The sequence below is a fragment of the Seriola dumerili genome, unplaced genomic scaffold (genome assembly GCF_002260705.1).
Source record: "Seriola dumerili isolate Sdu_G_001 unplaced genomic scaffold, Sdu_1.0 BDQW01000686.1, whole genome shotgun sequence".
Lineage (NCBI taxonomy): Eukaryota > Metazoa > Chordata > Actinopteri > Carangiformes > Carangidae > Seriola > Seriola dumerili.
The window spans coordinates 697,635-724,945 of NW_019174941.1; the positions used below are offsets into that span (position 1 = coordinate 697,635).

General features: G+C 40.4%; 3 protein-coding genes and 1 long non-coding RNA gene across 4 annotated transcripts; 2 read left to right on the forward strand and 2 right to left on the reverse strand.

Annotated features, from left to right (window-relative positions):
• The first annotated feature begins 193 nt into the window (after positions 1-193).
• On the forward strand, positions 194-4,718 carry ints12 (integrator complex subunit 12). The gene is made up of 7 exons (XM_022765426.1): positions 194-318; positions 1,237-1,400; positions 1,516-1,674; positions 2,252-2,433; positions 2,610-2,769; positions 2,917-3,060; positions 3,757-4,718. Exons 2-7 carry the CDS (start codon positions 1,245-1,247, stop codon positions 4,318-4,320), a joined length of 1,365 nt encoding a protein of 454 aa, XP_022621147.1. The 5' UTR covers positions 194-318; positions 1,237-1,244; the 3' UTR covers positions 4,321-4,718.
• On the reverse strand, positions 4,715-18,765 carry arhgef38 (Rho guanine nucleotide exchange factor 38). Its single transcript, XM_022765423.1, has 14 exons — positions 18,449-18,765; positions 12,761-12,945; positions 12,190-12,307; positions 11,936-12,083; positions 11,792-11,809; positions 11,381-11,580; positions 11,096-11,229; positions 10,762-10,866; positions 10,528-10,647; positions 9,137-9,514; positions 8,913-9,047; positions 8,180-8,381; positions 6,645-6,928; positions 4,715-5,715 (listed from the first exon to the last, which is right to left on the reverse strand). The coding sequence occupies exons 1-14, from the start codon at positions 18,663-18,665 to the stop codon at positions 5,533-5,535; spliced, it is 2,427 nt and encodes an 808-aa protein (XP_022621144.1). The 5' UTR covers positions 18,666-18,765; the 3' UTR covers positions 4,715-5,532.
• A 1,770-nt stretch (positions 18,766-20,535) lies between these two features.
• On the reverse strand, positions 20,536-21,804 carry LOC111236618. Its single transcript, XR_002665727.1, has 3 exons — positions 21,744-21,804; positions 21,170-21,252; positions 20,536-20,872 (listed from the first exon to the last, which is right to left on the reverse strand). It is a non-coding gene; the product is annotated as an uncharacterized LOC111236618 (long non-coding RNA).
• On the forward strand, positions 21,754-27,310 carry ppa2 (pyrophosphatase (inorganic) 2). Its single transcript, XM_022765427.1, has 12 exons — positions 21,754-22,028; positions 23,595-23,659; positions 23,785-23,829; positions 23,906-23,959; positions 24,381-24,500; positions 24,808-24,894; positions 25,023-25,149; positions 25,910-26,037; positions 26,207-26,292; positions 26,405-26,474; positions 26,581-26,620; positions 26,740-27,310. The coding sequence occupies exons 1-12, from the start codon at positions 21,839-21,841 to the stop codon at positions 26,760-26,762; spliced, it is 1,035 nt and encodes a 344-aa protein (XP_022621148.1). The 5' UTR covers positions 21,754-21,838; the 3' UTR covers positions 26,763-27,310.
• The last annotated feature ends 1 nt before the right edge of the window (position 27,311 follows it).

The following is a 27,311-nucleotide window of genomic DNA, read 5'->3' on the forward strand; positions in this document are numbered from 1 at the left end:
GTCTGCTATCAAAACGTACGAATCAATGCTAATGGATATAATGCGTACATTAGAACGCTGTATTAATTGCACAATATAAATACAGATATGCGTGCATTTTGAATGCAGGAATTTATGCAAGACTCTTGAATACAAAGATTAAAAGGGTTCCGCACGCGTAGATTCCGGACATATTTAACGGTTGCACAAATTGTAAGGCGAAGGCTGCGTCCCGGCTGCCTGCTTCTTTTGTAGGAAGTGTTGCTCAGTCGTCATTTGTTCACCAAAACGAACATACCGGTTTACAGGACAGGTATTTTACCAGAAGCAGAGTGTGAGGTAATGTAACCAAACTAAAACTAATAATCTGTGAACTTGATTTTATAACTGACAGCTGAGCGGGAAGGTAACTTCAGCCACTGTGCCGTTGGTACAATGCTCTGAGTGTCCGGACGAACAACGGTCCAGAGCAACCAAATGAAGTCGTTACGTACGTTTGAATGTACGTAATTATTTAAATTTAACCCAACTGACCGAATCAGGACAGTAATAACATATGGGCCCTAACCCAGAGGACTATCCTACCTTCGCAAATAATGTACTATACCCAATGATTATTGCAGCTGATGCTCAACTACTTTGGCCTATTTTCTCTCCTCCCTTCTCCTCTCATTCTATTTTGCATTATTATGTAATCTAATGTAATTATTGTTGATGGCTAGGGTCATCAGTGTAAATGTTTCAATATAAAAACAACAATTGTATGAGTGGCAAAAGAGGCCAGGCTTCACTGAGAGAGAGAAACACTGAATATTTAAGTCCTCCTAAATGTTTCATGTGGAGAGGAAAAGTGTTTATTTATGTTATTTATGTTAACAGCCCAGAGTAATACAGCTGATAGTGAAAATGGACATTAAGACTGCACATTAAGTAACTAAGTGATTCCAGCTAGGAGGATGCAGATACAAGAAAGCTTTTGTTTACACTGTGTTGTATTGACTGTACCAAAACTCTGTAGAGATTAAGGCCTTGTAAAGACTTTTTCTTCAAAGAACAGTATCCTTGTCTCATGTCTAAGCCAGCCCATGTTAACACTGCAATGTCTATATGGCGGCTGCAATTCTTGTTTTGTCTTTTTATGTTATAGAATAGAAGCAACTTTTTTTTTAACCAGATTTGTCTTTGAATGCCTGGAGCTGGTATTTGAGGAAGTTGTAACTGAAGCCTAATAGGCTAACTTTATTTTATTATTTCCAGTTTAAGCAATGGCTGGACCTGTCAGTCTGGAGTTGGATCCCATCTTCCTAAAGGGATTGAGTTACCTGCACTCTAAGAGTAAAGATTCAGCTGAGAAACTCAAAGCTTTACTAGATGAGTCCCTTTCAAGAGGAAGTGACTCATCTTACCGCTCTTCACAAAAAGTAAGGATTTAGTCACGTACCCACCTTATTATTGTTATGTTCTCTTTCAATTTAATTGGTGTGTAATTATCCAACTAAATGCTAAGTGCTCTGTATTATCATTGTGTATTCTCAGGATATAGAGGTGTCCAAGGGGTCTGTGTCAAAACTGAGCTTAAGTAAACAGGACTCCAAGTCCTCTTCAAGTTCTTCATCCTCCAGCAGCAGCAGTGGCAGCAGCAAATCCAGCTCAGAAAAGAGCAAGAAAGAAGGAGAGAAGAGACCCTCTGAGAAGGTACCAGATAAATTCTGTATCTCTTTGATCAGAATAAAATTAGTCTTGTGCTCAGAAAGACATTAATTTTCATGATTTTACATGCAAAGGTGTGCCAAATGGCAAATACCATCCTATAGGAGAAAACAGACATTGCAAAATAAATTCAAAACCACACAAAATATGTTAGTGGCTGCCCTGACTATGGCTTTGCATTTCTTTGTCAGCTATGTTCCAGTCATGTTTGAAGTAGTACAGCATAAATTATTAAAGTTGTTAAGTCATGATCAAATGTAAAACTACATGACCGGAGGAAATGCTATGTTTTTATGTCTTGGTTTTCAAGTTTCTTTTAGACCTACAGCATCATATTGCAAAGCTGCACTCTGCAAGAAAGACTAAGCAGATCCATACAGTTCAGGTCAGAACTGATTACACGATGAGGAGAGTAGTGCCCAGAGACTTCCTTGAAGTGCAAGATGCACACATGCATAATTCCATAAAGGACTGCTTGTAAAATAATGAATAAGGTAGCTACATGTTGACGATGTTATGATTTGATGTCAAACTGACCTCTTTCTGTCTTACTGGCAAACAGGTTAGGGTTGACTTGGGTGAGGCGGACCCTCCGAAAAAGCCTCGCTTGGAGAAACAGGAGAATCGTTCTTCTCCGATTACCGTTCAGACGAGCAAAGACCTCCTGTCAAACATGAACGACAACGAGGAGACCAACGCTGATGACTTTGCCATGGAAATGGGCCTGGCCTGTGTGGTTTGCAGGTACATGTTAATTATAAGTAAATAAATTAAATTTGAATTTTTGCATGAGTATCCAGGATATCAGTACACATTCCCGTGCAGTTATTAATATTTCTAAACCTTTCTTCAAGCCTGGAAAATTAATAACGTGTTCCTTTCAAATTCTTGTGTTTTTTTGTTTTTTTTTTTAACCTAAGACAAATGACAGTCACAATGGGAAACCAGCTGGTGGAATGCCAAGAGTGCCATAATCTGTATCACCAGGACTGTCACAAACCCCAGGTGACAGACAAAGAAGTTAATGACCCCCGGCTTGTGTGGTATTGTGCCCGCTGCACCAGGCAAATGAAACGTATGGTGAGGAAAATTAATTACGCTTCAATATCAACTTATTATTAATTATTTTATATAGCACATCAGCGCTGAACAGCTGACTGGTGAGTCCATAGTCATGTCACTAGGAGCTGCTGTTTTTGTTTAAAACAATTCTTATTTGTCCAATAGGCACAGAAACCTCCACAGAAGCCGTCCCCTGCATCTGCGTCATCAGCGCCTGTTGTAAAGGACACACTGGTGAAAAAGGCAGAGCTTAAATCCAAACCTGACACAGCCAGCACCTTCCAAGCCTTCAAAAGAACAGAAGTGAAGGTCTGTGTTAACTCAATACGGCTATCACAGTGTATGAGACTTCAAAAGCATGCAAGACGGTATCGATGCCAACAATGTGTAGTGATGGGATGTGAATTGTTAACATTGTGTGTCACCCTCAAGGTCAGCAAAAACTAGGGTTCTCCATCTTTATGACTGGTAGCAAGTGAGAGAAGAGCAATAGCTGTCAATGTGCAAAACTGCTCTAAAAGGCAGACTGCATAAATGAGGAAGGAGGAGGATGAAAATGAGCAGAAAGTATGCACTTATTTTCAAGGATCAGACCACGGACTTCTGCTGCTGTATCATTTCTCCAGAGGGAATGGGTGTAAAACTTTTCAGAGTACATTTACTTATTGGAGTTCACCATGAAGTTATTTTGACAGCAAATATTAAGCCTTTAGTCAGTGATTTGATTATGTTAATACCAGCCGCAATGGGAATGACAGTTCTGTTTGTTTCCAGTAAAAGTATTGCTCAAGTAAGCAAGTTGAGGCATTGTCTAGCTCGCAGGTAACTCTGCTGATTTCCGTATCTTACACAAATATGTAGTTGGGCACAGGATTTATCAAATAAATAGCTTTGATGAACACTGACAATTTAATTCCAGAAGTATTGGTGTCTTCTTCGTTACAATTTCTGTTGAGCTCGTGTTGCACTGTGATAATTGCGGTGACTGTTTTTCATTTCATGCAGGCATCCACAACATCAGCCAATCCCACCAGTAGCAGCTCCTCCTCCTCGGGCAGTGGTCTTACAGGCTGGGCTGCATTTGGCGCCAAGACAAACCCTTCTCTTCCTCCCAGCTCCAAACTGGGTTCCTCAGGCCCAAGTGGCAGCAGCAAGACCTTGACAGCTCCCTCTGGCCAGAAACCTGTCGGCCTGTCTGGGCTAGCTGGAGCCAAGTCGGGACTTGGCGGTGCAAAGGTACCCGGGGGAGGAAATGGAAACGGCTCCAGCCAGGTGCCTGTGAAATCTCCGCCACCCCTGACTCTGGGTAAGCAGCCATTGAACCGTTCATCGAGCGGGGAAAACCAAGGGAAAGGCTCTGGGTCATCGGGGGGCGGCTCCCCGAGCGGCTCCCAGGCAAGTGCAGGAGGGAACGGAGGCAATAATGGAGGAGGTAACGGAAACAATGGGAATGGGTCAAAGGCTGCACCGGGGGACAAAGCACCGACATCTCAGGAGTCTCAGCTTAACGCCATGAAACGGTTACAACTGGTGAAGAAGAAAGCAGCACAGAAGAAGCTGAAGAAATGAGCAGAGATGGAGAGAAACGAGCAGGAGGAGGAGATCTGAGGGAGTAGAAAATAAACCCTTAAACAGTGTGAAATTAGTGCCAGAACATTATGTTTGTATTACAAGAGCATCTGTACATGGATTAACACCATCCAGTCAAATACTTGAATCTTACTTTGTGTAAATGCTGCTGGACTCTTGTGTGCCTCGTTCTGTCCTAACAAATCTAAACATTGGAAAAAAGTGACTGTCACTTTTGATCAACAAACGTCATTAAATATCCTCTTCTTATAAACTGAGCATAGCACTGACTTTGTAGCATGTGGTGTCCCTAAATGTGAGTCATTATGTTCCGCTTGACAAAAAGAATGGATCACAATAGTTATCATTAAAGGATCTGTTTATATAGCACATATTTGTTAAAATATAAATGACATTATAGATTTCTTCATTTTACATTCACATAAAACATAATGTATACTTCATGTATAAATCATTTCACATACAACGTTTGCTTCATCAATAGATTATTTCACATATAATATTTGCTTCATCTGTAAATCAGTTCACATATAAAAATTTACTTCATTATCAATATAAACTCAACAACACTGAAGTACAAAAGTGCTTGGCACAGTGCCCTGTGTTTACCCACCATCATTATCCACATTCATCAGATTACTGGTCAAGTCCCATTGGTGCACTCTCCTCTTATGATCCTCTAGAGGCAAAGAAGATTCAACATCAACACTTTTGGTATGAGACATCTGATAATAACATCTAGTGATACATTTTGAGGGCGGCATGGTGGAACAGTGGTTAACGCTGACGCCTCACAGCAAGAAGGCTCTGTCAGTTTGAACTTGCTGGCTGGCTGGGGCCCCACTATATGGTGTCCCTGTGTCTGTGTGTGTCCCACTATCCAAAGATGCAGGTTAATTGGTGACACTAATTTGCCACATAGGTGTGAGTATGAATGGATGTTTGTCTCTTTATGTCGGCCCGGTGATAGACTGGCGACCTGTCCAGGTTGTGTGAGCTGGGATTGTCTCCATCATTTGCTCCTTTGACATTCACAAGCAGGAATGCAACATGTTTTACAGTCAGCACTATTTATGTAATATATTAAAGAGCAAGCAGTTTTGTTTAAAATGCCACAGGTTGGTTCTGGGTTTGATTTTCTGGATTTGATTGGTTTTGTGAAAATCCTATACCTGAATAGAGAGCCTCTATTTAGGCATAGGACATCCTGCCTAGGTAGTTGGCAGGGACATATCCCTTTTGTCCGTTAGCCTCAGCTAACCACCACTCCTTGTTGCCTCCCAGGTCACAGAACTGGAGGATGCGGACATGCTGGGATTCCTGCAAGGTCAGCTCCTGGTCACAGCGTGCTTGAAATGCATAGACTGCATAAAACTGTGGAAACAGACATAAATCAAATGTAATTTGAATTTTTTGTGAAAGCAGTGAACCGACCAAAGGTACTTTTTAAGTGTTGGTGTGTAAATCTTACATTGAATTGACATGAAACTACGTTGAAGTGCACTCTCCTGTAAATCCAGCAGGTGGCATTATTTATTAGTTTTCCCTACTGAGAGAGTGTTACCACTAATCCTACTTTTCATTCCAATTTACTGACTCTGGTCAGCACCGTATATTTTAAGACCAATAACTGTGTCATGTCATGATGAAGATCAGAGTCATACTGGGAAGTCATAGCTTATAAAGACATGACCACAAGGAGGACAAAGCCCAGGGATGATGAAGCTTGAGTTACATCACTGTGGTCGCGTGATGTCATTTAACCCATTTAATTTTAATGCAAGCTAGACAGAGACACGATAAAGCTATCAAATGTGCTTCTGCAGTAACATATCTTCTGCTGATCTGGTCCATATACCTGCACACCTCGGTTTTACTGCCACTTTAATAACTCATATTTTATAGCTGTCCTTCTGTGAGGATACCCTCATGGCTCTCTGAAAACCCAGTTAAAATTACATGGTTTACTGAGCCTTGTGTCATTTTAATTGGTTTATGGGTTGTGTTTTTGATTCTTATTTTCTTCAGAAGGTGGATTTCAAATTGACAGGGTTTGCCTGTACACACGCTTGATTGAGGTACAGTCATTCTGCAGCTTTGAATTTTACAACATCTTTTTGACCTTAACTGTTCTCAAGGTGGAAATTAAACTGAACTGAACCAAGATTTTTTTTTTTTTTATCCTCCCCAGTGCTGAGCGATGTAATATCTTAAAGTGACATCCATATGGTGCAGGAACAGTCAACAAAACACATGCAGGCGACCAGACACACACACACACACAAACACACACACACACACACCTGCTGAGCCTCTGTGTCCACTGTGTCCTCCAGGTCTTCCGGGCTCTCCGGCTCCCCCTGTAGACCGGAGAGGGTCGAGCTGCTGTCGGTGGTGTTGAGGTTGAAGCTGCGCAGACTGCTGCTGCCACTGCCTGACACGAACAGGCTGATGTCGTCGAAGTCGTCGTCCACCATGGCAGGTGGCTGCTGCTGTTGCTGCTCTTTGGCCATCTGGCCTGCCCGCTGGGAGTCCCTCAGAGGGTTGTACTGCTTCAGGAATGTGGAATAGACGTAGCCTTGTGTCCCTAACAGTGACACACAGTGACATTCTGTCAGGATGCCTGACTTCTTCACTTTTAAAGGGCTGGTTCACCCAAATTACAAAGTAGTGGCAGTGGTAGCTAACCATGCAGATAGTTCTATTATTTCCAGATATCCATCTTTGAGATTTCTGCCTCCACCACAATAAAATGGGGATGAATACTAAACAATGTCCACAACAAGAAACAAGTATATTGCTGTCTTCAAATGTATTTTTTTTTCAGTTCTTAAAGCACCACAAACATATTTCCACTGACATCATGTTGGGGTGAAAAGCAAAATCTCAGAGATGCTTTTCAAAATCTCCATGGCTAAATATTACTAGTGAGAACATGGTCTTCTGCAATTTGAGTGAACTGACCCTTTACATGTCCAACACTGACATAACTGCTGACATTTTCCTTTGTTGCCGAGAGGATAAATGCGTGTTTAATATATGGCACTGCATTTCTCACATTTATGCTGTAAGCATAAGCTAGAGTATTTGCTTACACAATCTGAAATCCAGTTACAGTGAGCGACCTGAGGAGTGTGTAAATATGAGGCAAGCATATTCATAGTGTTGATATCAACAGAGGGATGAACAACAACTTCCTGGGAATGCTTGTAATCCCAAAGGAAAAGACAAGACTGTGAAGAATGTACTTTATACCAAGAAACATACACACACCTTTTTTTTTTTCTAGCGCTCATAAAAAAAGAACTTGTTATTGCAGAGTACAGAGGCACGCAAGCAGCATCTCTCCATCCTTGTTTCTGAATACCCAAAGGGAATAGCTTTGAACTCTAAGTAACACTGCTTACAACGCACAGCAGTTTGTTCCAAACAAGACGTCGGGATCTCAGGTGCTTCTTGCGAGACATAGAGGGGAGATAGAGACAAGCTATGGAGTTGGCCCTGTTTTGAGGCAACCATCTCCAGAGGCAGGAGAAGAGGTACCAGCAACCATGACATCACAGGGGCTCCTGGGACTGATTCTTGTGCGCTGACTTGTCAGAGTCAGAAAGTAAAGTTTAAAGTTTGGTGTGTCTACAGAGCCTCAGTCATCTAATAGATGCAGGTGTATTCACAGAGGAATGTGTTTTAAAGGAGACCTATACCGACCATGCCTGCAGATGATTTAGTGTGATAACTTAATTCACCTTGTATGTCTTATTAAGAATATGCGCCAAGAGCTACCTCTGCCTCAAGGGTCTTTGTCCTTGTGCATGCACACACACATAAACACACTTGCCTCCAGTGTGAACCAGCCAGCGGCTGCTGCTGCCTAATGGGTCTGTGTCCTCCAGCAGGGCCACCAGCTCTCCCTCCAGCAGGCTGAGGTCCTGCTCCTGGCAGCCATTACACTTCCTCTTCAGCTGGTACAGACGGCTCAGTGGGTATTCTGCCAGCAGCCAGGCACGCTGCTCCTCAGTTTGATGCTGCACCTCCAGCATCTGGAGGACAGCACGGCGCAAAGGGGTGTAAATATATGAAGTGAGTATATAGTGTGTGTGCACATGCTAGCATGTTGTTGGTTACAAGTGTTGAAGAGTATTCTAGGGAGGGCGAAAGGTAATAAAATCCTGGGGGTAGGAGTTTCAGGTAGATCTATTAACATGTAAAGGTACAAACACATGCATATATGTACAGATTTGTAGGCATATGTGCAAACCTACACACACGTGGATATCCAAATCTCGGGGGACTGATACCTGGTGGAGCTTTAGGTTGCCAAGTGCCCGAGATAATCACAGCCAAGAGCTGTTCTCCGTGTCTGCCTTTGATAAGACTTGTAGCTGCTCATTTATGACTTGGAAATAGATTCATTAATTTCTAAAAGAGTCAGGAATATGCGTTGGTTTTGTTTTAACCTGGGGTTAATGTGGAGTTCACGGATGCTTACTCAAATGATCAGGAATCTAAATGGTGCAGATTGCATGATAGAATGACACGTAATCTACTCTAGATTATATCCACTTTCTTACCGTTGTTTTCTTGTCTCGTCTCTCAAAGCTGACTTTGCGCTCCATCAGTTTCTGTGCATTATCTTTAACAAAAGCCAGATTATTGAGCTCATCCATGATGCTGTTTTGCACCTCAGCAATGTTTGACAATGGAACCTGGAAAAGCAAACATAATACAGTTAAGTTTCAGTATCAAATAGGCCAAAATGGGAAATGCGTCTAATAATGTGTGCTAGGATCCTCACTGGTAGCTGCTGCATGGATGGAGCACGGAGTAGTATTCTATCCATCAGCTCTCTGAGTAAGGCAACAAGATACACCACACAGTTGGTCAGGATAGTATAGGCGGCCATGTTGAACCTCTGCAACTCCTCCACTAGCAAGGCATTGATAGCCTCATAGTCTCTCCTGGCAGGACCAGGCGGGTCCTCTGACACCAGTGAGGGAGCGGAAGAAGAGGTGGTGGCTGAGGAGGATGAGGATGAAAAGGAGGAAGAGCGCTCCAGGCGACTGCAGTAATCCAGCAATTTGTCATAACGCTTCTGGATGAGCTTCTGCGGGGCTGTGAACATGCCCTGCAGGGAGGAGAGGGGAACGAGGACCAGGCGCTCCATACTGTCTTTCTGGAGGAAGAAGTCAATGAGATAGCAGAAGATGAATAGCGATTTACAGCAGTAGTCTGCCTCTTTTCATTATGTATTCTCTATTATATATTCTGTAGATATAAACAGGTACTTTTAGTGTATTTCTGTGGTATTAAAAGATTTTTTTGTAAGTATGCAATGTCTTGTTTTTAGTATGCAGCGGCGTCTCTATTTCACAACATTTTTCTCCAAGGGGAGACAGTAAAGTTTGCTTTAACATTAACCTTGAATACATAACAACAAGAGAGCTGCTACAGCTTAATTTGCATGCAGACAAACAAAAAGTACTGACGTTGTTCAGCTTACAATATGAGTTAGGAGCATGGAATGGGTAGTACTGCACCGAGAAAAAGATTTGTCCATTTGGTGAAAAGGCTCTACTTCTGATGAAACCATCTATCAGTTACAACTTGTCATGTTTTGATTGTAGCACACACAATGGAACCCTTTCATACAAAATAAGTCTGTTGCTTTTCCTCTATGTGCATTTGTGACTACAGTTATTTTGTAAAGGTCATTACAGACTTTGCTTGGGAGCAGTGCTGAACTGCCGCAGTGAAGAGCTGCTACACAAAGAGTCTTATTCAAAGGTGCAGTTATATCAGAATTGGCAACAGTGCAATCCACAGAGAGAACAGAGTGGGAAAGGGAAGGTGGCAGAGTGACTGTGGGATCTACTAGAAAGGTTAGAGGCACAGAGGAAAAGGATTAATAAAACGGACAGAAGACAGGCAGCTATGGGCAAAGTGACAGATGAGTCACAGTTGGTGGGTGAATGGAAGGTCATGTAGGAACAGGAGAGCGAAGTAAGGACAGGCCCAGATACAGAGGATTCAGGTGGGGGTGTGGGGTGGGGGGGGGGGGGGCGGGGGGGGGGGGGGGGCGGGGGGGGGGGGGGGGGGGGGGGGTGGTGGGGGCGGGGGGGGGGGGGGGGGGGGTAAGCTGGATAGTACGACATTTTTTTTGTGAAGTACAACAAAAGCCACACTTACAAAGTGCTTATAGGGGTCATTGCCATTATTGTGCAATGAGCCGTTTATCCCATTTTTGTTTGGATCCTTGACAATATTCTCCATGTCCTGCACACTCTGGACAGCCACAGACACCATCTCCTGCAGAAGATGCATTAAAAAAAAAATGAGGAAAGTTGACAGAATATTTACATTGAAACAGCATTAAACATGTTCATTTTTGCAATGGGAGATGATTTGCTAACATACACCTACCTGAGTGTGCTGCAGGTAACAGTGAACATTCTTGACCAGCTGCCTCACAGCCTTCTCCAGACTCCTGAACAGTTTCTCCTCTCGATCAAATACTTCATCTCTCACCTATAATAGAAAAATAGTGTCAATTATGTCTTTGTCTTTCCTTAAATGTCTGCACTTGCAAATGCCAAAAGGGGGGCTATATAAAAGCAGCAATTCTTAATTTCATTTTAACTGTCAAGTTCACAAGCTTGGTATCTTTTTATTCCATTTATGTCTTTTAATTGCGGTTATAGTGATTGTGGAGTGAACCATAAAAAAAAAATAAAAAAAAAACCTTTTAGTATTTTACCTGTGGTTCAACTCCAGTGAGGATCTTGAGGTAACCAGCAAACCTGTCGCCTTTCTTACGGATGGAATGTATGTTTATCTTGTTTAGTTTGCCCCTCAGTGTGCCTTCATCTTCCAACCTCTTATACTTCATAACTGAGAATAGATGAAAATATGGGGGCAAAGTTGAAAAGACGTGGTATTAGGTCAGGATAGCAGATGATTTAGCAGCACAACCTATATCATTTGATTAGTGATTATTAAACATCACAGGTGGCAAAATAATTCATTAAAAAAGACACCTCACCTATATCCTTGCGCCTCTTGAATTCATTGATGTTCACATTGATGATCTTGGCAGTAGTGAACGCCTCCTGCAGCGGTCGATAGTCAGGATGGTCTTCAGGCGTGGCCTGCCACAGCTCCCTAAGCAGCAACGGGTACTTCATGATCCTCTGGACAGGTTTGATGAGCAGTGAACCCATGTCCAGCAAGTTAGGTTTTCCTCTGTGTAAATAAGCATATTAGATAGTAAACAGTGATCTGCATGAACTGTTACGGCCTACAGAACAGAGATTCAGGAAAGAAAACAAAAACAAAACAGGAGCAAAACTGCTAGAGCAACACAACAATTATGATCTGTATTTGATTGAGTATTCAGTATGAATTTCAATATCTTTTAAATGCCACCATCAATTTTTCATTGTAGGGTACTCACTCTTGGTCGTAGATTTTCCTGTAAGTACAAAGACAAAGAAATACAGTCACCATCAAAGATAATAATCAGTAAAAATCATAACATTTAGAATATCGGGGAAGTTAAGTTTTAAATGATGCGATTGGAGGAAGTGACGTGACTTACTTCAGTGCTAATACACATGTGGTGAAATGTTGCTTTATCTCTTCCTCTTTCTCATAGGATTTGAGTGACATGTTGGCATCGTCATGGTGGTAACAGTAAATCTTATATACATCTTCTAAAGCTGCTTTCGCCTGGATGAATACGTCTCCTTCAAATACAGTGATATATGGCACATGAGATCTTTGATCTAACATTATCCAGAGCAACAAAAGTCAACAAGAAATGAAACCAGACAAGAGTCAAAACGGCGTTACCTATGACGACCGCTTCTAGATCTGGGTCAGCCATGGCCTCATGCAGTCTGTGAAGGAGTGCCGCAGACACCTCACACACTGTCTCCATGTTGGTGAACAGCCGATCGATATCCACAACCTAACACAAGATGAGGACACTACAGTGTAAAATATGGGTTTGCCCCACTGTAACCAAATGAAATTATAAAAAAGGACTCAAAATATACGAGTAGTAGCGACATTTTATGTCCGAATGTCAATTAAATCTAACTGTAAAAAATTAACTGTGGTTAATATTGATTATCCTTTTAGGTCATCTTTATGTGGATTTTTCAGCATTGATTCATGACTCCCTCTGTGTTAGTAAAATGTCCCTAAAGTTTAATTCAATTCTCATATTTTTCTGAAAAACGATGTACAGAAGTTAAGTGTATAGAGGTTACTGTCAGAAGTGAAGTGTATGTTAGAAATAGTGTATAAGATGTACCAAATAAACAAGTGACACTTTGAACATCATCTTACTCTAAGCTAGCTGAGAATTAATGTTGAGTTGTACAAATTTGAGTCTTATCTGAGCAAAGAAAACATCTACCTGCATGTTTCGTAAAGGCTGGACCACCTCTCTGATGCACAGCTCCAGGTCAGTGAGGTAGTCCTTTTCAGTCTGCACCAGCTCCTGGATCACCTTTGCCCTGCGGTTCATCTTCCTCAAGCGGACCTCCTCTGGGTCCACGGCTGGAGACGGGGGTGTGGACAGGTCATGTGGTGTCATTTTCTCTGAGAGGAAAAAATGGCATCATAGCATTATTATAAAATAAACGAAGATGAGCAGGTTTTTTTTTGTTGTTGTTGTTGTTGTTTGCGGTCTGTTTAGAGGTGTATTCTAATGTAGCAATCACAGCACCTGGCAGCCTTAATGAGTTCATCAGAAGTCAAACAAGGTCACGCAAAGCTAATGATGATGTGAGTACACCTACATTTTGGTGTAGATCTGCAAATTCAAGAAACTTTTATGTTTTCGCCAGCATTTCATGCCAATTGTGGCTCAGATGGCGATAAACACCCTGGCCCTGTGGGCTGTGTCTGCTTAGAAAAACATATATCTCTTCTAACACATCCGCTTGACGCCTGAGCAGCCATCAGTATTTCACGGTGATCTAATTATTTTGACTCGAACGCCAAAAGGCCTCACTTAACATGCCAGTCAGGCTCACTGCTCTTTTTTTTTTTTTTTTTTTTTTTTTTTTTTTTTATTGCTCCGCTTCCTAATCAGTCTGTGGCTGCTCTGTGCTTTGCATGGCAGGCAGGCAGGCAGGCAGGACTGTCTGTTCAGGGAAGAGGGATGCTTCCTTGCTGCCTAATCGACACCATGCACCACTTCCTCCTCTGGGGGGAGAGAGAGAGAGATGAACAGAGAGAGAGGGAGAGAGAGGGGGGTGGGGTGGAGGAAGGGTGACAGAAGGCTGCGAGGCCCGTGTCAGGTTACAGAGCAAATCGTGCCGCTGATGTAATGCTACGGCGTGCTCAGGCATTCCATCTGCTCAGACCGGGAGTGTGTGTGTGTGTGTGTGTGTGTGTGTGTTGTGGCAGGCAGTGATAAACACACACCTACATATGCAAGGATAAATGCATTCTGACACTGATGCACAGAAAAGACACGCACACAGTCATGAATGCACGTGTCAACAAAATGCATCCACTTCATCTTTAATCATTTTACACACATACGCACATGAATAAGATTTGACCATAAGAATTTCAACTTAGTCTTGTATGCCACTTATATTACCAATGTTATCAAGACCTTCCTTACAGTATGGTTATCTGCACCCAAGGCACTAATTGCACAGGAATACTACACGTATTAACTATGTGGATCATGATTAGACCATTTACACATGGTATTTGTATGAGTTCTCTTTGATTCTGAGTTTACAACAGATCTAATTTTTTAGGCAAGTAAGCAAGGAAGTTGCACTATCAATGAAAAACAAGTATTGCAGCTGTAGCTTCTGTTTCTTTATCATTTCATTTCCAAAGAGTCTTTTGTTTTGTACAGGAGTAGGAATGATAATGAAACTTTTGCTGAGGCTGAGTAGAAGAGGTTATGCACTTTCTTATGAATACAAACACCGCACAGATTGTGGTCATGCAATTGTGGTGGCTGACTGCACCAGAGGTCTGATCACAGTCTGGTTACTGTTACAGCATTACAACATTTTTCTGATACATGGACAAAATGACCACATGCAGCAGTGAATCATCACTTTTCTGATAGTTAAAAAAAAAAAAATCAATATTATAAGCCTTGCATTGTTGAGCAGTGCTCATTTTTCGTATCTTTCCTTTGTAACTTGATGGTTGCATTTTGTACAGTCAGTGTATGAAATAAAGTTGCTTAACTTTCCTTCCTTCTTTTGTTTCAATCTTTTCTTAATGACCAAAGACAGTTTAACAGGTGAAATCTATAATGTGTATGTGTGAATTCACATTGTTGGGCTGTTATACAATAAAAACATAATTAGTAAACTGTGTGAGATCGATTGTCATAAGACTGAACGTAGCTGTGCAGTCATTTTTAATCATTATAAATGAACTCGTGTCTGATATTACCTCTAGAAAATGACAGTCTCATCCCTTTGTATGAGTCCAATGAAGCTTTGGAGTGAATCCCTTTTTAAAAATATTTCTTAATTTAGTAAAAGTATCAGAGACACTGTTTTACTAGTGGAAATGTTATATAAAAAAAGTATCACATTCATGTTTCAACAGTATCATCAAGTGTCATATATCTACATGGGCTTTCAGCGTGAAAGGAATCACCCCAGACTCTCTGAAAACTTCCACCAGTGAGAAAAGTCTCCCCAATGAGAGATCAGGTGAGGTATCTTGATGGCTTGCTGGAAATGTATTCTATTTTTAATCTGATTTCAACTCTTTTCACACTTCATCACTTTTTTACTCAAACATTTTCTTGCCACAGTACAAATTGTTAGTAAGAGAAATGTCAAACAGATTCTTTTAAAAGCACCTTGAAATCTTCTATGAAATCTCATTCAAAACTGGCCTTGAAAAGATTCTTCCACACGGACACGTTCGCAGTGTGACAAAAAAATTGAATAAAATGTACTCTAGCCTACTACGACTCAGCAGCAGATCTCAGACTGTACTGACTTATCCTTTCGCCATGCGGCATTATGTTTGGTGAGGTATGGTTGCCGGCACAGGAGTTCCCATGAAAGTGGATACAGGGCTTTTCAGTGTTCAGCCCATTGAAAAGGATCCAGCAGACAGACTGAACAGAATACAAGGCATGGTGTATCATGTATCGCCAGCAAGAAGAATGACACGTTAAGACTTTGCCACACAGCAAAGTGCACAACTGGATTTTATCACTGAGAATACATTTTGGAAATTTGCTGAAAATGAACAAAGCCTGAAGATCTACTAAAAAAGATATTCAGTAATGGGAAAGTTGGACAATTATCATTAAGCTTGTAATCGTATATCATACTGACTGATACCATATATGACTATAAAAAATGATTGTAAAAAATGCCATGAAAGGTTTAATGCTAAAGACACACAAACACACACACACAGACACACACACCCACACAGACACAGACAGACAGACACACACACACAGACATACCCACACCCAGGCATGTCATGACTTCAAAGGACATCACATTGACCTACATTCATTTCCTGGAGACTTGCTCTAACCTTAACCATAACTACTACTTGTCTATTTCTAACCTTAACCTAAACTTAACCTTATTTTAACCTTAAGACACGTCTTCACCCTAATGATTTACATTATAAGGACTTGCTCTTTGTCACCATAAGGAAGACATGTCCCAATAATGTGACTATGTAAACAGATTCAGGCCCCCACAATATGAGTAATACCTGGACTGCACACACACACGCACGCACGCACGCACGCACGCACGCACGCACAAAGTAAAAGTCAGTCCTCAAACAGTATCAACCCACAACAAAGTAACCTGTTCCATGCACGTTTAGTCGATAAATACAAAGGAATATTTGTATATTATTTATTACTGTCCCTATATGTGAGTTTTGTGCTGGTAAACCATTGCCAGAACTATTATATATAGTTATATTACTGTAAATGATTAGACACACTGATATCACGTTGCCATGGGTCTGTGGCTCGACCAACCTGTCTGACAAGCACATGAGAGCTGACTGTGGAGCAGCAGCTCACATGTTTCCTCTTTCAGTGAAGTCATCGTTCTGTCAATATTTGCAATGGTAATACCACTGTAAATACGTAATACTGTTTGTCAGCTGTGAGGCTACTCACGTCGGCTTCAGATTAGGACTCCAATGAATGATTTTTTTAAATTAATGATTGATCTGCCAATCCTTTCCTTAAGTCATTATTTGGTCTATAAAATTTTGAAATAGTAATAGTCCCATCAAGATTTGCCAGAACAGCAAATCCTCACTTTTCAGCGGGAACCAAAGAATGGTTGACTAGTTTGCTTCATAATCGACATCAGTCAGTCTATGATCAAGAGATCAACATGATCAACCTGATTGTTTCAACTGTAGTTCAGATAATTTAGATTTACAACAGATCCAATATAATACACTTAGTGTGAAATATATTAGTATAACAGAAAAAATATTATTATAATAAGCTGCTGTTGATGAGAATACTAACAGCATATTTTTCAGCCAAAAAGGAGAAAAAATTATCAAAAGAAGAAAATGCTACAAGAAACAATATTTAAAAACTTTTTTGTTCAGACAAAATAAAAAGAAGTTTATTTTCTCAGGAGCTGCAGGAGCCGGATCAGTGAATAGCGAGAGGGAAAATAAAAACACACTCATGCCTGAAACTGTCTTTTACAGCCGTAGACTTTTGCTGCCGGCCACTTGGGCACCATCACTAGAAAAGTCACGGCTGAGTGCTTTGCTTATTATGGGCACTTTGACAGAAAGTGAAGGGAGGGACACTCATTTTCATTTGGCTTCTCCATCCAGATTTTCTAAATCAGTACAGAGGTTAGAAGTGATCAAATATGAGACATTTAGTTGAGCATTTAGCCCTTTTTAAGTGAAGTCATTATTCTGTCAATATTTGCAATGGTAATGCCACTGTAAATATCTGCTTGTCAGGTGTGACGCTGAAGTCAAAGAGGGTGGTTGATTGGTTTACTGAAAACAACCCAGTGTTTTTTTGACTACCTTGTCTGTCATGATGCAGGCCGGTTAAGAAAACAGAACGTGCAAAGAAGTAGAGAGTGTCTGTATTTCAGGTAAACAGGGCAGCTGCTGATAAGGCAAGTGTGTGTGAAAGCTACCGTATCTTATCAGTGCAACGCCAAGTGAGAAGTAGGCTGCTAGTACTTTCCTATTTTGAACAAGGTGACACAAGTCATTTTGGCATTTAATGTGTATTGTTCACAGGAAAGGAAACCCAGGAACAAGTGATACAGGAAAGCCTACATACTTTAGCTAATCTTTTATACTAACCCCCCGCTGACACTATCATGTCAGCCATTTTGCCTGAAGTGCAGCATTCCCAGTCAATGACAGCACTGTAAGGACAGGTGAAGCCAGTTTCTCTGCAACGTGGAAATGTGTGAAATGACTGTGTCAGCTGTTATGATGAGGCAACATAAAGCTGCATCTATGATATTAACCCATTTTCCTTTTCCCAACTAGTTCTTAATTTACAGGCCAATCGCTACAATTCTTTAGTTGAATTTTATAATCAATGTAAACAGAACTGTAAGACCAAGTGCCTGAAATATCGTGAACCTCTCTGACTAAACTTGAAGAAAAATATACGTGTAAGAATATAAATATATAATGTCCTTCCTCACACATCTCTGGTGTTGAGGTCTTGTTTACAAGCTGGTCTGGAACACCTCTAAAGCCACTCCTCTGTGCCTGAGTTTGGAGAACAGTTTGCATATGTGGCTTCATCCCTCTGGGAGTATCTCCTGCTCAACACATAGTAACACAACAGGTGCCCAGTATCCAGAGCTGTAGAGCAGTGTATACTATATGAGTGTGTGTGTGTTGAATTTTTGCCCTCAAGCCATAGATGCTGTTCTTACAGTCCATCAGTGTCCATATAGTGGACATATTTGTCTAAAAGTTCACCTAGCTAGTGTGTCATGCAACAAGTTTGCAGTGTAAAGAGTTGAGAGATGTTTCAAACTGAGTGTTGGCTCACGTGTGTGTAGACTGTTGCTATAGTTTTGACCCCTGGGGAGGTCATTAGCTGATGTACCTTTTAGTTTGGCGCTGTACTCCGTCTTGTCAGACTGACTCCTCCTCACCAGGGTCCCCAGGTTGATGTCACCTTTGGCCATGTCATCAGCCACAATAGTATCCGTCTTTCTCCTCTCCAGGTAACGCAAGAACACAGGCCGGTTCCTCCTCTTTATTACTTTCTCCTTCTCTTTTTCCTTCTCTTTCTCACTCCCGCTGGCCTCCTTGGGATCCATGGTGAGGCCGTCAGCCACCTTGTGCTTTCAGACCAGAGACGGAGAAAAGAGGGGGAAAAGAGAGAGGGGCAGGAAAAGGGAGAGAAACAGAGAAAGAAAGAGCCTGGGAAGTGCAACAGGTGTACTGTTCACTATGCACTGACTGCCTGCTCTGCACAGGTAATGTAGCTCCTCCCTGTGTCTACCTGTCATGAGAGCAATGTGGCCACACCTCTCTGCTGCTGTGCTATGCTTCTCCCTTTAGATCATCATTTCCCCTCGGGGCAGAGAAAGTGCATCTCATCACTTTCCCTCAAAGCTTTGTGGACAGAGTGATGGCCACCAGCTACTCTTGATTTTGTTCTTTTTAAAACAGGAATCCTCAAAGTAAAATGAATGTGAACCCTCTCAGAGACACTTACAGTGCTGACAGGGAAGTATTTATGTAAATGCCCTGGGTGCTGTAAATCACACTTGGCAATACAGTGTTCTATTCAAGCAGTATTTAATAAATGAATTTCTAAATCAAATGATTTATAATGTAGTGAACTGGATTCAGTTAGTCTGTGAACCATGTGAAATGAATGAATAAAAATCTAAAACATACACTTTCTATATGCACATGCATTGTACTGATATTCTGAAAGTTTCATGTCACAATTCTATTTCAGGACATTTAAACACCTATATGTGTTGAGAAATGGAATAAGCCATGCCTAAGTCTTTGTTTCCATTTATGAGGAAATAACCCATAAACTGACACTCATATGATGTCACATCTAGTTAGACGGGAAATTCATCGACACGCACGGTGCCACAATGATTTCTGGTCGTAGCAACCAGATACTGTGAGTTCTCACCAGAACAATGAATGGATGCATTTCCTCCCCATTGAAGCACGGGTAATGAGGGCTCCCATTGTGGTTTCAGATCACTGTGCGGTGTGCTCATAGGACACCTGTTTAACTTCTATCAGACTAGATACACACATACGGGTCCCAACTATATGTCAGCTGGTCATCAACACATCACTCTAACTTTATCAGTATCATCATCACCATCATCATCTATGTCTATAATTAAGAAAAACCTAAGAACTTAACTGTTCCTGTCAAACAGGAACAGTTTAACTGCACTACAACATAGCAGATGTCAGTGTGAGCAGTATTGGGTAACCAAGTAGACTTGGTAAAAACAAATACCGAACAATCACATACTCAACAAACATGCAAGTCAGTAAACAGCGTTATCTCCTGTGAGCCGTCAGCGTGGCAGTATTAATTGTTTTGCCTTGAGGGAGCTTATATGACATCATGTCACTCAGGGTGTGGCTACCTGCTCAAAGACAGAAATGTACTCTTTTGAATGAATTCACACCAAAGATAAAACTTCACATGATTCAGATTTATAACAGATTCCATATAATCCACTTAGTGTGAAATATGATAGTAAAACAGAAAAAATATCATAATAATCTGCTGTTTGAAAAATGATCATGGCCACCGACAGCATATGTTTACGGAAGCTAGCAACAGGAGATGGGTCAATGAATAGGGGGAGGGAAAATAAAAACTCACCTATCCTTTAGAGCTGTAAACTTTTACTGCTGGTCACTTGAGCATGAAATATTTTCTTGTCATCTACTAGCTTCAGCAAGATTGGTCAAAACTGTCCTGGTAGCTGACTCACACAGAATGAATAGGATTTTGTGCACGGCAAAATCAAAGCCCTTTGGCAATGGTAGCCTATCAAAGGCAAGCATGCAGTTTAAGATTTTAATAAACCCACTTTTAATAGCTGCCAATATATGTGTATGTGTCATTTGTTTGAACAGTGAACAACCTATACGACAGTAAAGGAGACACATCAAAGCGGCTGGGGTGTGCGATTGTTTATGGCACAATAGATACATATGAACTTTGATCCTGTGATGTATTGTGGAGATTATTATTATTATCATCAAAACCATCACCTTCAGGCTGTAAAAACTTAAGCAAGGGGACATTAAAGCAAAAGTGACAGAGACTTTTATGGAAGGTCTCAAAATGGACGACAAACCTGCTCAGTTCTCCATTCACTATGGAAAACTTTATTGTATAAGCCTGATGTGTTTTAGCTCATTTTGACAAAAACAATCACATGAAAGTCTTGCATCTACATTTCTTCCTCTTTGTTTCATTAGCAGTTATAATAATTTTCAGTACTACAGAGAATGACACATTGAAACACTGAGGAGAGAATGAAAGGAAAAGAAGGGAAAAGAAGGGAAAGGAAAGGAAAGGAGAGGAAAGAAAAAGTTAGTCACTCAGTTATACTCTGACTCTACTAGAGAGGCTAGCTAGGTGGCAGTAAAATGAAGCTACTCTGCATGGACCTCAAGCATGCCATGGAGGAATCATCAAGTTAACATAGGAAAAAACAAACCGACTTCCAGTTACAACGATTTTATCATCAAAATAAAAGTATAATATTAATAGCTGGCAAGCGGCTAAGTAGCCTGTTGAGGTGTAGTTAGTGACACTTACCACCATTCAGCATATGTTTTCATGACAATGCTTAACTTTCCTCCAGGCCTATAGCACCATGCATCAGGCCAAAGAAAGACCCTCTATCATAAAAAAAAAAAGACAGAACAAAATTTAATGAACAGATTGCAGCATAATCCATGTTAAATATCCCTTTCGTTTATCCTAAAGGGCGCAGACTGTTGTTTTCTATAAATCATTTAAAAAACATTCAAGACCGCGTGACAGTATGTGGCTAAAACAGGTTTAATTCTAATGACTGAATCTGAAAATATAACTGAGGTAAAAAACATTTTTAAAGGCAATCTAACTATAAGATTTGAATGGAAATTCAAATGGAAAATCTAACGGTACTGCTCAGCTCTAAGACAAAAAAGAATATTTAAGGCTTTAAGACTTTTATCCCCTCGGAAACATGAACATCAAAAAACATAACATGCATAGTGATATTCCAGTATCTTGTGTACAAAACTGACATTTTTGTTTGAGGGTGTTAAGTAAGATAGCTCAAAATGGTGATGGTTAAATAACATTATTGTCACTGTTCATGCTTTTATTTTGAAAAATCGCTGACCTGAAGTGCCAGCTTAACTCTGGCAGACTTAACTGTTGGTTCTGGATGTGGCGAACGGGAAGTAGGAACCGAGGAAAGGAAGAACTGTGTTTATAATGAGACCGCTGCTGCTGCGCTCGTCGCTCGGCTGCCTGGTGACAGTTTTCGGCTCCTTTTCTGCTTCTCGAAACAAACTCGTCACACAAGCAGCAGCCGCTCCTCATCTGTATTATTTGAGAAAAACGATGCACTATCAAACGGAGGAGAGAGGACGCCCCAATTCTACTGACTACCGGATTTATTTTAGTAAGTTAATCATCGCGAGTGAGTGAGAAGCCATGTGTTTCTCCTGCATTTCGTGGTATAACGATGTAGCACCAAGTTCCGGTGTCTGATAGGTAACCACACCACAGGTAGACCTCCACGTCAAGGTAAACGCTTGACCTTTAAGTTGCAAAGTGCAGGGTTTAGCTTGGCATATGGCACATTTACCACTTAGCTTTAGAGTCAACGCCCTGCTACTGTCAGTCCCCGGTTTCCAGTATGTTAAAGTCGTTCATAAGCAAAAAGGAAGGGAAAATGTTTTTTCTTTTCACGCGGTCTTGCTTCCTGTTTGGCGGTCACGTGGACATATAGGACACGCGCGCACCCTCAAACCAGCAAAACGGGTTTCCCACCAGCAAAAATAAAATCCAGTCAGGCATGTCAGATGAAGTTAGACTTATTACATTGCAGAGGTGATCACTCATGCATCATAAAATGTGGAAAAAAATAATTGAATCAAACTTCTAGACACATTACTGGACTGAATGGATCAAATGGAAAGGGTGATTTTGCTGGCTTTGTGAATCTCAAAAAATGTATTCACCATTTTACAACTACCTCGTTTCCAATGATTTTGTGCAAGGAAAAATGCTTTTTGGCCCAGTGTGCATGACGTATGTGGAAGCTGTTGTAACCATGTGGAACGACTGCACCAAAATTGCTTCACAGCTCAGCTCCATTCCTGGAGGCCAACTTATACCATGCAGAGAGACTTCTAATAAAAGATGCAGTTGCATTATAAGACCCAAGCTAAGATACTTCCACTTCAACAGTGGGTTTATTTGTGTTTGAATGAGCACTCAACACTGTGACTGATGGTACACAACTACCTGCTATACAGCCAGAAATGAAATGTTTGACAATAACATCTTAACTCACTGGCTTATTCCAGAGCTTTCAGCTGCATCTTCATGATCTTCCTAAGTGGATGGAATTTGCTCTGTAGCCATGAAGAAATTTAATATTCTTATCAGTCTGAGCTATCTCACTGACAATTGTACAAACTCCACCTGCTGAGGAAGACCATGAGATGTGACTGAAAGCTCAAAAGGAGTTTGAAAGAAGACCTTGAGTTAACTTTTTCTTTTTTTTTCTTTTTTTTAATCCCATTATTTTTTCCAGTGTCAAGAATGAACTTTCACTCTCAACTTTAATGTTGGAGTATGACAAAAATAACTATACTATAAATAGATATGTCTTAAGTCAAAGAAGTAAATGATGTATTTGGCTTAATATGCACTGAATCCAAAACAATAATTAAATATTTGTCTCTGTGAAATGTTGGGTCTGTTTATTGTTAATATTTGCAGCCAAATCCGCACACATTTGGTTATTATGCCATTAGCTATGTCCACTTTTGCATAACTCAACCTTGTTGTCACAAATCTAGGAAATAAAGACAGACAAGCCTGGGCACTACAAACTAGCTATACACGGTATAATTATTGTATTAATAAACACTGTCCTGGGATTTCATTGAGCCATGTGTTTATGTGTATACAGATTTTGTTTGGTATTTTTACTTGTTTTTTTTTTTCTTTTTCTTAGAAACCTCTGAAGGGAAATACATTTCACCGTTCCATGACATTCCACTTATAGCAGAGACAGAAGAGGTAAGTCTTCTGATAGTGGAGGTTTTAGTTTCTGTTCGATAAATGCAGCAGAAAATTCAAGACTCAATAAATAAACTACATAAACATTATAGTCAAATTAGCAGGTTTTTTTTTTCTTTCAACAGGACAATGGGGTGCCAGCTAAGAAACCCAAGAATAATGAAAACGAGGTATCGTCCAATTCATGTTTCATGTCAGTTTTACTTCCACCCCAGCAGAAAAAGTATAAAGCTTCTTTACTTTCAGGTACTCTTTAATATGGTTGTGGAGGTACCTCGATGGTCAAATGCTAAAATGGAGGTAAGTGTAGATCCAGCATATCCATATCTATATACAGGCTAAAATACACTGTCTCACTTCTTCTTTTTTTTTTTAAATAATCTGTTTATTACACTTATGCTACTTCAGTAAAGGCTGTCTCACATTGAAACGTTAAAGCATTAATGTCACAGGTGTACAATGATGTTCCCAAGAGTGTTTGTTTATAGTTTATTTATATAGCACCATTCATACACAGAAGCAACTCAAAGTGCTTTACAAATGAGCAAATAGAAGAACATAGAAGCAAAAAATGTAAATTAGAGATTAAACAAAAGAAGCCCAAAGCTAGCTAGTTATCAGAGCAGTAGCCAGACTTTTGAGTGTTGAAATTAAATGTTGTATGCACTGACTCATAAATACTTAGACCTACATACACATCTGGAATTGCTTCACTTTCCAGATTGCAACAAAGGAGTCGCTGAATCCGATTAAACAAGATGTAAAGAAAGGCAAGCTGCGATATGTTGCCAACATATTTCCCCATAAAGGTTACATTTGGAACTACGGCGCACTCCCACAGGTGAGGAAAGTGGGTCTGGGTTATATTAGAACTTAGGAGTCTCAGCGCTTATGTCTATGTCCATCATCACCACGCTGTGCTGATTTTGATCCTTGTCAGTGACTGACAAATAATATGGCAATTTAAACACTTCATGATGAATTTAATTTAGTGCTCGACAAATTTCATAATTCATGTTCATAAGTTAGCGGTGAGTCATTAATGTTATGAGTGTATTAGATAGCATTCTTTTTATTCACTCATTCATTCGTCAGTTTCAATGTTTGTTAGAGAAATTGATTTCTTTTTGAACTGTTCCCTGGAAAAGACATGGGAGGACCCTAACCACACAGACGCAGAAACTAAGTGTTGCGGTGATAATGATCCGATTGACGTTTGTGACATTGGCACCCAGGTAAGACTGCTTTATATCATTTTAAGATGTTTATTTTTGCGTACGTCATACACACTTTTCACAGATAACTTGTGGTATTTTGTGGTTAATTGATTGACTATTTATTTATACGTTGTTGGCCTGGCCAGGTGTGCTTCCCAGGTCAGGTGATCCAAGTGAAAGTGCTTGGCATCTTGGCTATGATTGATGAGGGAGAAATGGACTGGAAGGTCATCGCCATCAATGCTAAGGACCCGGATGCCAAAAACCTAAATAGTGGGTGTGATCATATCAACAGTCCTCAGCTGCCTTACTCTGATCGTTTCTCTGCTCCAAAGAAATTTAGTATTATCATAAATTAAGGAAATTTGAATTTTTATCTGGAATTTGCAAAACAACACAATCAAGTACAGAGGTAAAGGCTTATAATAAGATACAACTGTTAAGGGAAGTAATGCAGAGCCTTTCAGGATCAGCTGCCCAACTGGCCTCCACAACTTGCACTTGACATCATATGAAGACTAAGGTACTAATGCACCTGCCCTGCTCACTTCAGATCGAAATGATTGAATTTGGAAAGAAATATTTGTATATCCAACACAGAAGTCCTTTGAGATGTTTGGCAGCTCAGACAGTAAGTTCAGACCATGTGTGTTATTAAAACACACACCTAGTACGTAGCCTGTGGAATTTTTATTGTCAACACGGTTTTGTTTACATTCAACCTTTCTTTCCAAAACTTAGTGTCTATCCTTAAGGCCTAACAGTCATATTGAACGCATTTTTTTTCGCCTCATACTTAATTTGCAAAGCCTGTTTCTGCCTGTATTGTTTACATCAGCAGTGGAGCAGTGCTATCTTTTGTGACCCCTTATAAATGTATTAAGATAAGATTATCCTTTATTAATCCCACACCAGGGAAATACTTAATACCAAGTGTAACTACAGCACAGATTCATATCTAATTCACACCAAACAAGGTGCAAATTCTGGTCTCTCTGTCCTTATTCTGTTGAACGTGTTTGTGTTTCCTCAGACATAGAGGATGTCCGCAAGAGTCGACCCGGTCATTTAGAGGCCACCGTCAACTGGTTTAGGAAATATAAGGTGCCGGATGGGAAGCCTGAGAACCAATTTGGATTCAATGGACAATTCAAAGACAAGGTACTGAGACCTTTGTAATACAAGATACACAGATAAGCCATGACAGCTGGTATAGGGGTTGCAGTCCACTGTGGTTTTAGTGGTTAAAACTGAATTGGCTGAAATGGATTGCTCCCTAAGAAATCCAAATGTTGTCTTCTTCTCTGATGTCCTTTGTCCTTTCTTATAGGACTTTGCAGTTGCGATCATTAAATCCACCCATGAGCACTGGAGGGCACTAGTGCAGAAGCAGACAAATAGTGGAGGGATTGAATGGTACGTAAAGCATCCGCAGTGTGTGTGGTGTACAGATAGAATTGTGTGTGTGTCGTGAACAGTACTCACTTTTCTTTTTTTCTTTAATTTTGGACAATTCCTCTTTGTTCAGCAAAAATATCTCTTGCTGTGACAGCCCTTTGAAGTGCAGCGCAGATGAGGCCAGAGATGTGGTCCAGTTGGTGAGAACTTCCATATGCTGTCGATGATAGCAAACACAATAATAGCATATAAAACTGTACAAGGGTTAGGGCTGGTCATTTTCATGTATGTTTTGTGACTCTGCAGGCCCCAGCATTCGGTAGCCCAAATCCTGTGTCTCCAGAGGGTAAGTAAAAAAATTTAAAAAATTTAAAAAAAAAATGACTGACTCACGCTAAATTTGTTTTATTTGAGGTGTTTTATGGCTCAATGCTTATATTTTCATGTCATTCTTTTCTTGTACAGTGGACAAGTGGCATTTTGTCTGAAACCTCAAAGACAATATGGAAATGGGGAAGAAATTTAAACATCTTATGAAGGAAGGATTTATTTTTGTTAAGGTCTCAATCTCAGCTGTATAAAGTGCCATCTACATTTACCATCCAGTAATTTGTTAAAAAAGGAAAGAAAGGATTATACCCAGTACATTGACAGAATGAGCCAATGAAGATCTCTACTTTTCTAATGCTGAGAAGAGAACCAGAAGCAAGATGTGTTTTCAGGTGTCGTGTTGGACACTATATTGATTTATTGCTGGTCACACCAACTATACTTTAGAGGTTAAACACAAAATTATTGGTCTCCTTTCTATGAAATTCTATTAAATTGTAAATTATTTTATATCTGTATTGCAGTATTTTTGTCCAGGTCCAGTCTTTCTTTGTACAGGACTGAAATTCATGCTGATATGCTCTTATTTGCCTTTAAGACTCTAATCTGTTTGTACTTGAAACCACAAACACAATGTCATTTGTTTGTAACAACTGAACAGTTTCTTCTTGTTTGGATACATAATAAAATTAAGGTGTGAACATGAC

Bases quoted from the DNA above. Each gene is read 5' to 3' on its own strand.
- ints12 (XM_022765426.1), top strand. From the start codon at position 1,245: ATGGCTGGACCTGTCAGTCTGGAGTTGGATCCCATCTTCCTAAAGGGA. The intron at 1,675-2,251 runs GTACCAGATAAA...ACTGGCAAACAG, and splicing joins AGAAGAGACCCTCTGAGAAG to GTTAGGGTTGACTTGGGTGA. The intron at 3,061-3,756 runs GTCTGTGTTAAC...CATTTCATGCAG, and splicing joins TCAAAAGAACAGAAGTGAAG to GCATCCACAACATCAGCCAA.
- arhgef38 (XM_022765423.1), bottom strand. From the start codon at position 18,665: ATGGATCCCAAGGAGGCCAGCGGGAGTGAGAAAGAGAAGGAAAAAGAG. The intron at 11,230-11,380 runs GTGAGGTGTCTT...ATCTATTCTCAG, and splicing joins CAAGAGGCGCAAGGATATAG to TTATGAAGTATAAGAGGTTG. The intron at 8,382-8,912 runs GTAAGAAAGTGG...GCTGTCCTCCAG, and splicing joins GACGAGACAAGAAAACAACG to ATGCTGGAGGTGCAGCATCA.
- ppa2 (XM_022765427.1), top strand. From the start codon at position 21,839: ATGAGACCGCTGCTGCTGCGCTCGTCGCTCGGCTGCCTGGTGACAGTT. The intron at 26,038-26,206 runs GTACTGAGACCT...CCTTTCTTATAG, and splicing joins ATGGACAATTCAAAGACAAG to GACTTTGCAGTTGCGATCAT. The intron at 26,621-26,739 runs GTAAGTAAAAAA...TTTCTTGTACAG, and splicing joins AAATCCTGTGTCTCCAGAGG to TGGACAAGTGGCATTTTGTC.